Here is a 14,379-nt window from a genome sequence, read left to right as displayed (position 1 = left end):
TCAGGGACCTTTCCTCAGGGTCGCCCTTCTGCAGTAACCTGTCTTGTTCAGCCCTCCAGCACACATTTCCGCTCCCAAAACATTACCTCTGATTTCAAATAACTGCTGCTCCAATCCAGAGACCCACCTTGACATTAGCTCCAGCTTTGAGTGGGTTGTTTGAAGATTTACTTTGAAAGAACAGTACTCCTAATGCAGAACAAATTGTGCCATTTGCCATTCACAGACATAAAAATAGATATGTAACTTTTAATTTCTTTGCAGTGCATTGGTAACACTGAATCAGCTAACCTTTTGTATGCAATCTCATTTCATACACAGCATCCTTCATCACGTGATGTCAGTACAATCTCAGTATGCAGCGTTCATCCATCAGCAGCAAAATGGGATTAACAGGGATCAACCCATATTGTTCAGTGCAGTAGCACAGAGCTATTGCACTGGATGTAGAATAACAAACAGTTTTGGTTTTGGTTTTTTGGGTTTTTTGGAACACCATCAAATTATCTAGTGATTAGAAACCTATATGTAATGAAATCTGCCTTACAAAGTATGTTCATCATAATTGGCTTCTGGGTAAGGAAGCATCGCAAAATCAGATTCATAAACCATAAAAATAGAGGGACCAGTGAAATGCCTAATATACATCTGAAGCCTTATGAACTGTGGACTGTATGAAGTATACCTTGGGCTATTCTTTCATCTAAGTACAGAAGCTTTTCATGGTCTCTGTTTCAACATATAAAACCAGCTAGTTGGATTTGTTGTTTATTTTTCATTCTGTCTTGATTCAAGCACACTAACAATGTGCCCGCTTGCTTTGTTAATTCTAGATTCTACCTTAATATATGTATTCAGATTAATATTAAAAATACTAAATGGTAATTTGTAGCAGTTGACAACTAAATGCTCCTAAAATTTTTCCTTGCCAATGACATATTAATGAATTTTGGCTAGAAGTAACATCCAAATTATGCATATTTAAAGCCCAATTAACTGTAAAATTTATGCAAATACTTTAAACACATGAATATGCACTCTAATGAAAGTGAAAATTGTGGCTGTATTGTCTAATATTATAAAATACATTATCACAAGCTCCAAGCATGCTTTTAAGAATAATTACAAGATATGTTCAAAAATACATCCACAGCTCTTGCATTAATATATAAGTAACTTGGAAAGCCATTCTATATTGCCAATTTTTATTCTTATATATAGATATATACACACATACTAAACTAAACCAAGTGATGTCCTGATAGAAATGGCTTCATGAATTTCTAGAATAATATTTATTATACCATTTGGTCTGTTTTAGCTCAGTGATGTGATCAGAGGATCCAGTCTCACAAACACTTGCATAATTTTTTTGTAATTTTACAGGTGTGAGTAATAATGGAAGGATCAGCTACAGTAAAGTGCGTAAGTGTTTTTTTTAGGTTTAAGGCCTTTAATGACTAGTTACTACTCTGATAAGGGGAATGAATGTTTATAAAAACTGACACATTACAGTACTGTCTCAGAACATCCAAATGTCTTTGTAGTTGTAGTCATGTCATATCATCTTCAGTACAGCTGAGAAATCCCATTCCATCTGCTATGTGTGATTCCTTGAGTATGGAAGGAAAACAGTGTGTTGCAACATATTTCCAAGATGTTCTTGAATTGAAAATATAAGCACAGAAATACTTACTGGTAATAAATCAATACAATTTCTTTGTTGATACTGGAGGAAAGTATCAATATAAAAATATCGGGGCAGCAGGGGGAGAAATCCTCAAAAGTGCTAGAGCTCATGCTAGAGCTACAGATTACTGCAAATAACTGGGAGTTGTCACAGTTGACAATACTGAACCTTGTATTGTCCCTTACACCGTACTGATGATATTTTAATTACAGTTTTTGTTATGTACCCTCCTGTGCTGTGGCATACATCAATTTTTGTTATTACTGTTCAGTATGGTTTCTCCATCCCATGTACGCTGCACAACATAGTGTTCTTTATTCCCTTCTGTTTAATTTGCTTCTTCCCCCAAAACCTGGAGGCTCTATTCATGTGTGGAAGTGCTTACAAAGTCAAATGAGCAGGAACATTCAGTGCCTGGAAACATGCTGCAGAGACCTGTAGTCTTGGCAGGGTGGCGAGGTTGTCCACTCATAAGTGTTTTCCTTCACAAGCAGAATGCAGGTTTGGCAAGAGAACATGGTGCTTAGATGCAGAAGTGGACTGTGTAAATAAACCAAATTTCTGCTAGCATAGACTCACTCATAGATGGATATGTACAGATTTGTTTGCAAATGGCATTCAGATGGACTTGGTAAGTACAGAAAAGTAAAATAGATGTAACTAGCCAATACAGTTATTTCTGAAAGTAGGGCAAAAAGGAGCCAGATCCTCTCTTTCCTGATTTGGTTGGCAGTGTGACCTCACAGATCTTTGTGTTGGGAGCTACAAGGTCGTTGTGTGTGTGGAGGCAAGGATAGAGGCCAGGGATACTTGTATCTTGGCTACGATGCTGACTCATGGTGATGTAAATTATACCTGAAACGGTGTTCTGAAGGATTTGGTGTAGTGTGATGCCTTCTGGAGTTAGGCTTTTTAAAAGGAAGATTAGTAACTGGTGGTGTGTCATGCATATATGATAGGAGGTACGGGGACTACCATGCTTATGTTCCAATACATACATGTTCTGCTGACCAAAAGTACTGTTTTGAGAATTATCTTTTAAACAGTATGAAATACATAAATCTCAAGGGCAGATTTTCAGCTCTGAGTAGTTTTCATTTGATTGTGCTTTGTCTCGATACCTAGACTGTGAAGGCAAAAACTTACTATACATGAAGTCAACTTTGAAAGGCTTTTTGTAGTGTTTTTTAGATGTCTTGATCTCATTTTTTGCCTTGTGTATTATCTCTTGGTTTTGTAACTTAAACAGACTCCTTGAAAAAATTCCTGTTCTTTTCATCCCGAATTCAAAAAAAAAAAAAAGTTTACAGGACATTACCGTGCTATTTCAGTCATTGAGGTACTTCATTTCTGGGAGAAACTTGAAGACTGTGTATCTTTAGGTTTCTGTTGACACATTTCTTCAAACGTGCTAACAATATTTTTTTGCCCTATGTCTTCCAAGTGAAGAACGTTTGCTCTGGACATGACTGTTGTACTCAAATGGATTAATTTTGAGCAATGGGAGGAATCCCTTGAGATTCTGCTAAGTTTTTAATATTGTAACAGTCGGTAGTTTGAATGTTTCATTTTATTATTTAATGAATAAATACAGTTTTAAGTGGTTTTGAGTGGTTGCTCTATTTTTAGAGTGACTTAATGTTTTCCTGGGTATCTCATAATGGAATCCAAGGAAACAACCCCATAAAATAATGTCTAAATATACAGTATTTTATACAGTGCTCCTCATGTAGCTCCCTGAGAGTACGGATACAGCGAACGTATACGTGCTTTGGGTTATTTAAATATTTCTTCTATGGGAGCCATCACCTTTAATCAGCTGATTTTAGTGAGTGGATCTGACAGCCTTACAGCAGTGTAATTAAACATTGTACAGTGCAGCATACCAGCTCTAAAATGTCACAAATTCACCTGCTTACGTTCTAGGATTTCTGAAGAAATAAAGGGCTTCTTGACAGCACCTTCTTCAGGAAAGCATTTTGTTCAGAATATTTTGTATTGCAAGTCCAAAAAAAGATCAGTGTTTATTGCCAATAACCATGTAAAAATTGAGTAATCATTAATAGAGCATACATTCAGGCTAGTTAAATGAATGTGTAGTAGATGATCCCAAAATATGGTTAAGTTATATGACAGTAGCTTTTGAGACAGTTAATGTAAATAATTTTAAAAGGTTATCGTGGTGGATCACAAGCTTCATGAATGCGGGGCTGTTTAGAGAATGAATATTTAGTTTCACATTTGTAGAGTTTTGACTGTATTTCCCCATTCTCTATCAAAATGGGAAAAAGAATCACAGAATCACAGAATGTTAGGGATTGGAAGGGACCTCGAAAGATCATCTAGTCCAATCCCCCTGCTGGAGCAGGATTACCTAGACCATATCACACAGGAACGCGTCCAGGCGGGTTTTGAATGTCTCCAGAGAAGGAGACTCCACAAGCTCTCTGGGCAGCCTGTTCCAGTGTTCGGTCACCCTCACCGTAAAGAAGTTTTTCCTCATATTTATGTGGAACCTCCTGTGTTCCAGCTTGCACCCATTGCCCCTTGTCCTGTCAAGGGATGTCACTGAGAAGAGCCTGGCTCCATCCTCATGACACTTGCCCTTTACATATTTATAAACATTAATGAGGTCACCCCTCAGTCTCCTCTTCTCCAAGCTAAAGAGACCCAGCTCCCTCAGCCTCTCCTCATAAGGGAGATGTTCCACCCCCTTAATCATCTTCGTGGCTCTGCGCTGGAGTCTCTCTAGCAGTTCCCTGTCCTTCTTGAACTGAGGGGCCCAGAACTGGACACAATATTCCAGATGCGGCCTCACCAGGGCAGAGTAGAGGGGGAGGAGAACCTCTCGTGACCTGCTAACCACACCCCTTCTAGTACACCCCAGGATGCCATTGGCCTTCTTGGCCACAAGGGCACACTGCTGGCTCATGGTCATCGTGCTGTCCACTAGGACCCCCAGGTCCCTTTCCCCTCCGCTGCTCTCCAACAGGTCTGTCCCCAACTTGTACTCATACATGGGGTTGTTCTTGCCCAGACTCTACACTTGCCCTTATTGTATTTCATTAAATTTCTCCCCGCCCAACTCTCCAGCCTGTCTAGGTCTCTCTGAATGGCTGCGCAGCCTTCCGGTGTGTCAGCCACTCCTCCCAGTTTTGTGTCATCAGCGAACTTGCTGACAGCACACTCTATTCCCTCATCCAAGTCATTAATGAATATATTGAATAGAACCGGTCCCAGTACCGACCCTTGAGGGACTCCGCTAGACACAGGGCTCCAACTGGATTCTGTCCCATTGACCACCACTCTCTGGCTTCTTTCCTTCAGCCAGTTCACAATCCACCTCACTACCCGATCATCCAGACCACACTTCCTCAGTTTAGCTGCGAGGATGCTGTGGGAGACGGTGTCAAACGCTTTACTGAAATCGAGGTAGACCACATCCACTGCTTTACCATCATCTATCCACTGGGTTATGTCCTCATAAAAGGCTATCAAGTTGGTTAAGCATGACTTCCCCTTGGTGAAGCCATGTTGAGTGCCCCTAATGATCCCCCTGTCCTTGATGTGCCTAGAGACAGCACCAAGAACAAGTTGTTCCATCACACTTCCGGGGAAATCCCAAACCGAAACAACCTTGGAAGTTTTCTGGAGGAGCAAGGGTGAGGTCAAGGTGGGTGGAAAAGAAACTGCGTAGAGTCCTGTCCTATAAAAAACAGTAGCTGATTCTCAGGGTGTTTAGTGAGATTTTATTATAGTTGAGCCGATCCAGAGTCAAGCTGCAGATAAAAGTGGCGAGTGAGGTTCTGCCTCCACCCTTCTGTCAGCCCCTGTGCTCTGTGTGCCCTGTGATGATCTAGTTCAAAAACCTAAATCAAAGTTACATTTCTTGTTTTGCTGGGGTAGGACCTTGAGCCACCTTTTTGGTAGCAGCAGTGAATTGTGGCAGGCTTGCTGTTGCACAAAAGTTCATCCTTGCTTAGAATATGGAGCATGCCTGCTCCATTGATATATATTGATCCATATATAATGGTTCAATCCCCATTATATACCAAATCAGAGATCATAAATGCTAAGTCTCCAATATCTGTCTTTGATTAGAAAAAACTCCTCTTGTGTACTTTGTATGAAATTAAAATACGTATTTATGTATTTGTATGGTTTCCATGTCCAGAATGGATTGTAGTTACTGGATAATACATTTTCTTGCAGGCTTATTCAGGTCTATTGGAGATGCTTGATTTAAGGGAAAATGTCACCATGTATGACAGGTGATTTTTGATTCTTTATTAAAGCTAGCTGAAGCAAATATCATTCCAAATTTAGGCAGTGAAATCTGAAAGCCAGCTTGGTCTTTTTGTCACATAATAGAGATACTCATGGGACTTAGAAAAAGAAGTAGTTAAATATGTGGTATTAGATATTCATAAAGTGTGTTTTAAAATGTATTTACATTCCTAATGAAAACACTTTCTTTCTTTGATCCACCAGCTGACTGGCGTGTGACAGTATGTCAGTTGCTGAGGGCTTGAATAGAAATGCCAGGCAATTCTTTAGGCTCACTGCAACTCAAGATTAAGTAAATCCAGTTAAGCAAATCGAGCACAGGAAAGAAAGTGGTAGTGTGGCTCTTTGTTAAAACAGATGGACAAGGAAAAGAAACATTGGGGATTTATTGAAAAATTGCTTAACTTGGGAGCAATTCCAGGTCAGGGTTTGTGGTTAATTTAAAATGCAGTTAAAGGAAAAAAAAGAGACATTTTTATAACCTCATAAAATAGTTGATTTTAATTAATTCCTAGGACAGGCTTCTTGGATATATGCACTATTCTTCTACTTGGCTCTGGCAGTTCTCATAATTATGAATTAAAAAAATCAGTTCCACTTATGTTCAAGCGTAAATTTCTGTCACTTCACAATTGAAAGATTTCAGCGGCTCTTTTGAGTTATTTTCTGTTCTTGTATGTTTGTTAGCATTGGTGTCGGCGTTACTTCAAACTTAGCAAAGCAGTGGTACCTTACGGGGTACTGTATTTTCTTAAAATACATGTGCGTATTCTAAAACAGATCAGCAACATGGTCTAGCAACTCTTACAACATTAGTAAGCTAGGCTGCTTGTATTTTAAACAGTATTTCCTTTGAATGGTGATGTTGTAGTTATTTTGCATTATGCCAATAATAACGGAAGTTTGAATGATAGGATGCAAAAAAATACAAGAAAATTATCCAAATGAAATAAACCAGCAGCTCAGCGTTTGCCAAACTTGAAAATCAAGTAATACAACAGCGCAATCATCGCGCATTGCTCAATTTTAAACCTTGCTGAAGATACACACTTAGCAAGATAACATGAATGTGGCATAAAAAAAAAGTTTGTGTACGTATAGAGAGAGAGGAAAAAAAAAAGAGCAGGACACATTCATTTTTCAAGAAGTGTTCGGGGGCGTTGAAAAGAAAACCATGTGTTCATCCTGTATGCCAGTATAATATTTATAAATATTCTCATTCAGAATGTTTCTGTTAACTTTTTTCACATATAAAGACTAGATTTGCATGATAGCTTAGTAGATTTCATAAGAAATCCGAGAATTGAGCTGACATTCCTTGAAAGATGAGGTGTTTTGTAGCCAAAATAAGAAGGTAATATAACAACTGACCAAATAAAATTTAAAAAGAACCACTAAGAAGTCACTCTTTCAGCTCACTTTTTGTATTTACAGTTTTTATCAGTTTGGAATTACAGATTATAGAGCAGAGTGAGGAAAGAAAGCTAGAGATAAATAATTAGTAAGGCCCTTGCTGGAATGGTTGTGCCAGCAGGAGCCAACATGAGCGAACTGCCCAGGTGCTGCAGACATCTTGCGCCGTAAGGACGGCTGGAGTTCTGCCTGGCTGTTTGTTCTCCTGTCTCTGAGGATGATATTTAAGGGCAGGTCTAAGATTAGAGCCCAAAATAAAACGGCGTTTCCCCAGAGTACTGTACCGGTTTCTAGTTCAGAGACTTCCTGAACTAGGTAAGTCTCTGTGCAGTTAGTAACCCTGAGCACATTTCTTGTTCAGTCTCCCCCTTGAGTCTTGTAAACTTCTAATAGTCGTAACATCCTGTGGTGAGGAGTTTCCACAGGCTGCACGGTGTGAAGAACCACTTCTGTGCGTCGTATGCAACCTGCCACGGCTGGCTTTTTCCGTGACCCTCACTCCTGTGATGGCTCCATCAGCTGGTGGGTGCAGCTGATTCACAGGTGCCCTCCTCAGCCCCCCTACAAGTCTGTGGGTTGTATCATACTTCTGTGGTTTTAATCAGTTTGAGAGAGGAAGACCAGAACTGTGCATGACATTCAAAATGCAGTAGATCCATACACCTGCGTAGTGATTTTCTGGTGTTTTTCTACTCCCCTCTTAATTTCTATCAGTCATTCTGGTTGCGGCTGAACATCAAGCCAGTAACACCATGAAAATACCTGCTGTGCTACTGGAAACACCTCCATCATGTCAGCTAAGCCTTTGAGTGGTTACTGAGTTATATTTACCAAGTACAGTGACACTAACATAAGGAATGTTAGTGAGTTTTATATAGAGAAACATCTTTTTTAAGACAAACCAAACCTGTAATCAGAGAGATAAAATTATAAGCAGCAATTTATAGATGTATGCAGTAAAGGCATTTAACTTTTACAATTTTGACTCATCTTATTCAAGACCAGGCAGTTGCACTAAATTCACACCTTAAAAACTGCAGCATTACCCTTTAAATGTAGTGATTCAACGTATTAATAATCCTGAAAAAAATGAATTCTTTGCATGAATGAAATGAAATTGTAACTGTGAAAGAAGTACTTAGGAATCTTTTGACAGAGGGAGTTAATTACTTTTTTCAAAAGCACTTCCTTTAAATCTTATATCTCATAAATGCACAAAAATAAAAATAAATAGTCTTGTAAATTCATTTCCAGCAAGAGTTGGCTTGATCATTTTCAGCATTTGTTCCAGCTCTTAGCCGTTACTGTCACGGTCTCAGGGAGGAGGCAGCACACAGTGCAGAATTCATGGGAACATTTCTTTAAAAGTTTCTAGCATATGACAATGCAAACTTAACTGTATATAACAAACATACTTTTCCAGACCATAAGTCTATATGTTATACCATCATAAAATGCCATGCAATCCCTCCTTTTTGTAAATTAATGTGCACTAAGATTTAAGAACAAAAATGTAAGCAAGTGCTATTAATACTTCCCTTAGTCAGAAGTATACTAGTAATCTGAGAGTTTTTGTAACCTTCATTTCATCATCTGTCAGTAGTTATGCGTGTCCTACTGCATGACCTAAATTATTGTTGCTAAATTTTATAATGGGCTCCAGAATTTAGAACAGTACTTATGACAGTGCAGAAAGGTAATAGTTGCCTATGATGGCAAGAGTTATTTCTGTATAATTGGATCTTATTATGTCAACCATTTGTCTTTCATTTTTACATAAATTTACTGTTTGCTTATTAATGTTATCTGTGTTTATCCTTATATTTGAGCTGAACTTTTCATATGTTAGGATATTTTAGGAATTTTGTTTTAAACTGTAAAAGATGTGCAAATCTACCAGTGCCATGAGGAAAACAATTTTTTTAAATAATCATCTCTGTTCATCGCACTGTCGTATTAGTAATAAACATACAACTCAATCTCTACTTAGTCATTCGGTGTATTCATAAACTCTGGCCTTTTTTTACGTGCTACACAGTTCATGGAGCTGGATTAATTTTAGCATGGGTAGACAAAAGCCATAACATAAAAGGGAAATGATCAACTCTGTGCTCTGTGAGTGCAGCTATAGTCCACATGTGTGCATATACTCCAGTGTGGTTAATGACACTGGGATCCTCAGTGACTGGGCTGCTTCTCTGTCCTTTGTTGAGCTGTATCCTGGCATCTTCAGTTTCTCATTAGGATGAGAAAAGTAATGTTTACTTTGATACAGAATTTGCATTTTTGTGTGTGAGACAGTAATCTTGCCATCGGAGATACATTTTCAGTTACCAAGCATCGATCTGTCTCAGCACTTTGCTCAGGGTTTAAGTTACCCTCCAAAGTGTAGGGCTAGTGAGTGATTTTTAGCAGTACGTTTCCATACTAACAAAAAAAATATCTAACTTTCTTCCTAGATTTATTGTTAAGGCTTTAAAAACAAAACAAATCAAACAACTGAGAGACTTTTGCTTTGCTTGGTGTAGCAGGGCTTGGTCAAAGGGAGGAGAGTTCTATTTCTCAGAGTTTCCCAGAAGAAATACCTGTGTGAGTTGGCTCTTTTTTCATAAAAATTTAGTTTTAGCAGCAATTAAAATGAAGTAGAATTACGTGCTCAATATATATTATTTATTGCTTATATAAGGAATACAAATGAAATAGTAACAAAAATTATGCAAACTATCCACTAAATCCCACCAAGCATCATAGTTCTAACCGGTGATGACAGTCTCAACAGAACAAACTGTGTACTCGTCAGGTATTTGGATTTTCAGCGTTACCATTCCTTTGTTCAGCACGGTGTGTAAACTCAATGTGAGGTTTTTAGTCTAGAAACTAGGTCAAATTCAAACCAAAGATTAGTAAGAAAGTTGGAAAGGAGAAAGCAAATTTTAATATATTAAAAGTAAAAGCAGTAGTTGTACTGTATGTGAGCCTATGTTTCCTGTCATGTGGAAGTACTAATAGATTCTAATCAAAAATTGATGAGGAATTTGCTGCTTGCTGCCCTAGGATAAATCCACTGTTGAAGGCACACAACATGGAAGCTGATACCACTCTTAAATTAAAAGGCATGATGTAATGTATTGAAAACAGAACTAAGGATTTGGGACACAGATGTGCAGAGTTTTGAAGGTGAAGTCACTGATCGTACTTTATGAACATATACATGGACGTACGGTGTATTTTTCCTCATGTTCACCCAGTTTGAAGTTGTGTTTATGAAGGATGCTCATTGAAAGACGCAGGCAGGTTCGTAACAGTGCTGAAACACATTTTGTTTTCTGCCTGAAGCTTTTTTTTTTGGCTTTTATTTTTTTCCTGCAGCAGCTGAGGTAAATGATTTTTTGGTCTTACTATATTATTCATGTTTATATGCAAAAATTCATTGCATAATTACTTTTTAAAGTCACTGGCCTGTGCTTGGATAGTTCTATCTGGGTAGTTCTCTCTCTTTGCCTCAGACCAGTCATAATAATACAAGCAAAAGGTTTTTGTACATGTGGGGAGGGAGAGGGTTCATGTCAGGATCCTGTTTTCCTTAGGTGATTAGGTATTTGTTGCTGTTATTTTCCATCACCATTGGAATTCTGCTTTCTGCAACATATGTTCTCCTAGCTATATTATTCATCTTATCTTATTTTGGAAGGGAAGGCAAGATTTTGGGGTCCCTGCATGTGAGAATATAAGTTGGGGTGATCCCAGATTGCTCCTGTCCCAGTAGGCATGAGTGAAGCGCTGAGCAGATCCTGGCTGCATTATGCCCTGGGAGCAGTGGCTTCAGAAACACCTCGGGAGGTGCCGCTCCATCCAGCAGCACTCACGCTGTAGTTGCTCAATACGTGGCTGCTGCCTTTTCTGTCTTCCGAATAATACCAAACAACACATATCTTGTAATGGTAATAAGAATCAAATGATGGAAAAATAAAATTACTTTAATCTAAAGTGTTCATTGGGCACATGTTCTGGTCTTTTTCCTAGTACAGGGACAGTGCTTGTGTGTAGGTGCTGGGTGACTCTAATTTCTGGGTACGTTTTCTGTAGTGAGAGTATTTCTTCTTTAATTTCTTGTACGAATGACTTCATCAGTGGTTCTGATAAGTCCAGTTTTGTGACAATCAGTACAAGCTGACATCTATTCTGCTTCTTGTTGGGGGAAAAATTCCTATTTGTTTTTAGAATTAGACTGCTTCTACTACCATGGCAATCCTTGAGTGATAGTTCACGTGTGCAGAGTTCAGGCTTGCTGAGAGAACACAAATGCTCAATTTCTGTGCCCATTTGTATATAAGGATTTTAAAATTTCTAATATTTCATCTTTTTTTTAGAAAGTGTTAGTAATTTTTAAAAAATCTTGCAGTCCTTGTTTTGAGTCTAAGTACAGTGAACCGTTTGAGACACAATCCAATAGAAAGCTGAAATAACTCATTGAATACTTAATTATTCTGATATCCTTTAAGTTAATAACCTTAATTACGGCATGACAGCTCTGGTGGGTACAGACAGGTACATTTGCTTCTAAGGACTTCCAGTAGCAAGGCATTGCTACAAGTGACACTCAAGAACTTTGAGAGGGAGGATATTTCCAAAGACTTGCAGTTGAATTTGCTCATCGTGTGAGTTGATCTAACAGCTGTTCTGTTTAAATTGTAGTGAAGATGAAACGTTGTGCAATAAGACAAATCATTAATTCAGAAGAAGAAAATTATACCGATATTAAAAGCTACGTTCTGGTTTTACTCACATTTTTAGACTGTATATTTAGGTAATTTACTGACCCAACAGAAGAGTGACATTATTTAATAAAATGGAATTTGGGTAATATTTAATGACATGTTTTGTATTAATTGGTTAATAGGGAAATGGCAGTAGTAGTATGGTCTACTGTTAGTATGAAAGAGAATCTTACCAGAGTGGTGATTTCCTGTCTAGTAACTGTTTTTTTCTTTTTCTTTTTTTTTTTTTCCTTCTGGCATGTTCCTGACACTCCTACTTGCTTGTGGGAATGAATATTTTGATCCTTGTGAATTGTAGAGCCTATTGTGAAGAATGGCAGGCCTCCAACGTCTCACAGCATGCACTCATTTCTTCACCAATACACAGGATCTTTCAAGAAGCCCCCTTTACGGAGACCACATAGCGTCATAGGGGGCAGCCTCGGCTCTTTCATGGCAATGCCCAGAAATGGGAGCAGATTAGGTAATTTCCTACATTGTTTGTTTAAGTTTGTTTTTCTATGAAGAATAATGTCTGTATTGATTCTTAACAAGAGATACGGTTATTCTAATGCTATACTAAATCTCTGGGAATGCAGTAATCTTTTTCTGGGGTTGTTAGAGAAACTTCTTTTTAAGATACTGAATGTCTCAGATTTTCAGGAAGAAAGCTATTACAAGAACACACAGAAGTCACCCATGATTTTTTGACAAGTTGCAAAGATACAAAAGTTACAAAATACTCTTTCTTAGTAGTTTGCAAGAAACGTGTGTCTGTCTCAGTTAAGCGCTGGTGAGAACTACAATAATTTGAATATGATAAACACAGAGGATCATCACCCTATATGTAGAAGTTAAAAAGAACTGGTGTATTACCCAGACTTTTCATTATTATAAGAAAAAAAAACTTGCTTTTTTCAGTGATAAATTAAGGCCACTCAATTATAATTATCTTTTTATTGTGGTCTCGAGCTATATTTGTGGTTCTGTGGGGCAAATAAGTTACAAAATTTTTTTTCTTCTTCTTCAAGTAATTTGTCATGTTGCTGCCTCCAGTCACCATTAATGTTTTACCCTGCTTTTATGTTATTTTAAATTATGCTTAATTAATTGATACTAGAAAATGAGAGCAAGTCACAGTTTAATTAGAATTTTATGAATTTTTCAATCTTCTGCTCTCCTTTAGAAGTGTGTGATAAACTGATCTCCTTCAACATTAAGCTATGAGCCTTTAAGATGGTAGTCAAACCACTTCTCCTCCTCTGCTGTAACATCACTTATGTTCAAAACCTTGCCTTTCTACTGTTTGTGCTACCATTCAAACTGAAAAAAGAATTTTGTCCTCTTGAATGGACTTTAGCAGCTGTTGTTATCACAGAAGAAAACTGGGTTTAGTGCACACATTTTGACTACTGTATCAATTCCTGATTTCACTCAAGTCCTATACACTTTAGTTTTTTTCTTTTTTGCCTAGCCAAGCTTCGCTTAAATTGCGAAGCATCTAACAGGAAGACAAAGTTTAAAAAAAAAAATGATTGTGTACTTAAAGAATTCTCTGGTTAGGAATATTCAGTCTCTTATGCATTATTTGTCAAATCAGGTGCATATAAACTGTGTGCAGGAACAGCAGAGATGTGCTCTTGTTCTTGTGTGTTGCCTTGAAAAACATTCTATAGCATTTTAAAATGTAAATTTACCAATAACTTACTCCTCTTCAAAATTTCACTATGAACTTCAAGTCAGTTTTGCAAAAGGAAAATTTGTAAAGTGTTTGTTTTTTAAATGGTTTTCCAGTTTTCTCAAATTTATTTTTCACCTGAAAAAATCCTAATATATAAGTATTGCAGAAGAATGCCATTTGTTTTAAGTTTTTTTAGATGATCAAGTTTTATAGGTTATTAAGTGTGTAACTAGCACTCACAATTCTAATATGTTAGTCTGTAGAAAGTGTTAAAATAACATGTTTTAAATAGCTACAAATTCCTGTAAAATTTGTAATTTCATTGGAAGTAGTATGGAATAGATTTACTAAGGGTTTTGGAGGTTTTTTGTTTACTGAGCACTGAACATGAGTTCCTGCTGTTGTGTAAAATTCCAAAATATTTTAAAAATAATTTCTACTTGGAAACATCTCTGTTAGCTGTAGGTTTTGTAAAATGTTTTGTGAAGACGGAAATTCTGAAATGATCTCTAAAAAGTGTGCCTTTGTTTAAAATTTTGTAATAATTTTTA

General features: G+C 37.5%; 1 protein-coding gene across 4 annotated transcripts in view; it reads left to right on the top strand.

Annotated features, from left to right (window-relative positions):
- The window catches only part of CDK17 (cyclin dependent kinase 17), a 107,755-nt gene that overhangs the window by 48,365 nt on the left and 45,011 nt on the right, over positions 1 to 14,379 (top strand). For 2 of the 4 annotated variants that reach the window (XM_068400644.1, XM_068400645.1), the window contains 2 exons: positions 1,387 to 1,425; positions 12,467 to 12,631. In XM_068400644.1, the coding sequence (XP_068256745.1) occupies positions 1,387 to 1,425; positions 12,467 to 12,631 (204 nt within the window). Of the gene's footprint in view, positions 1 to 1,386; positions 1,426 to 12,466; positions 12,632 to 14,379 lie in introns of those variants that run through there. The other 2 variants (XM_068400648.1, XM_068400646.1) reach the window with 2 other exon arrangements.

This window comes from Nyctibius grandis, chromosome 5, assembly GCF_013368605.1.
Source record: "Nyctibius grandis isolate bNycGra1 chromosome 5, bNycGra1.pri, whole genome shotgun sequence".
Lineage (NCBI taxonomy): Eukaryota > Metazoa > Chordata > Aves > Nyctibiiformes > Nyctibiidae > Nyctibius > Nyctibius grandis.
The sequence above is the reverse complement of the archived record's forward strand: the minus strand, read 5'-3'. Positions and strand labels throughout refer to the sequence as shown.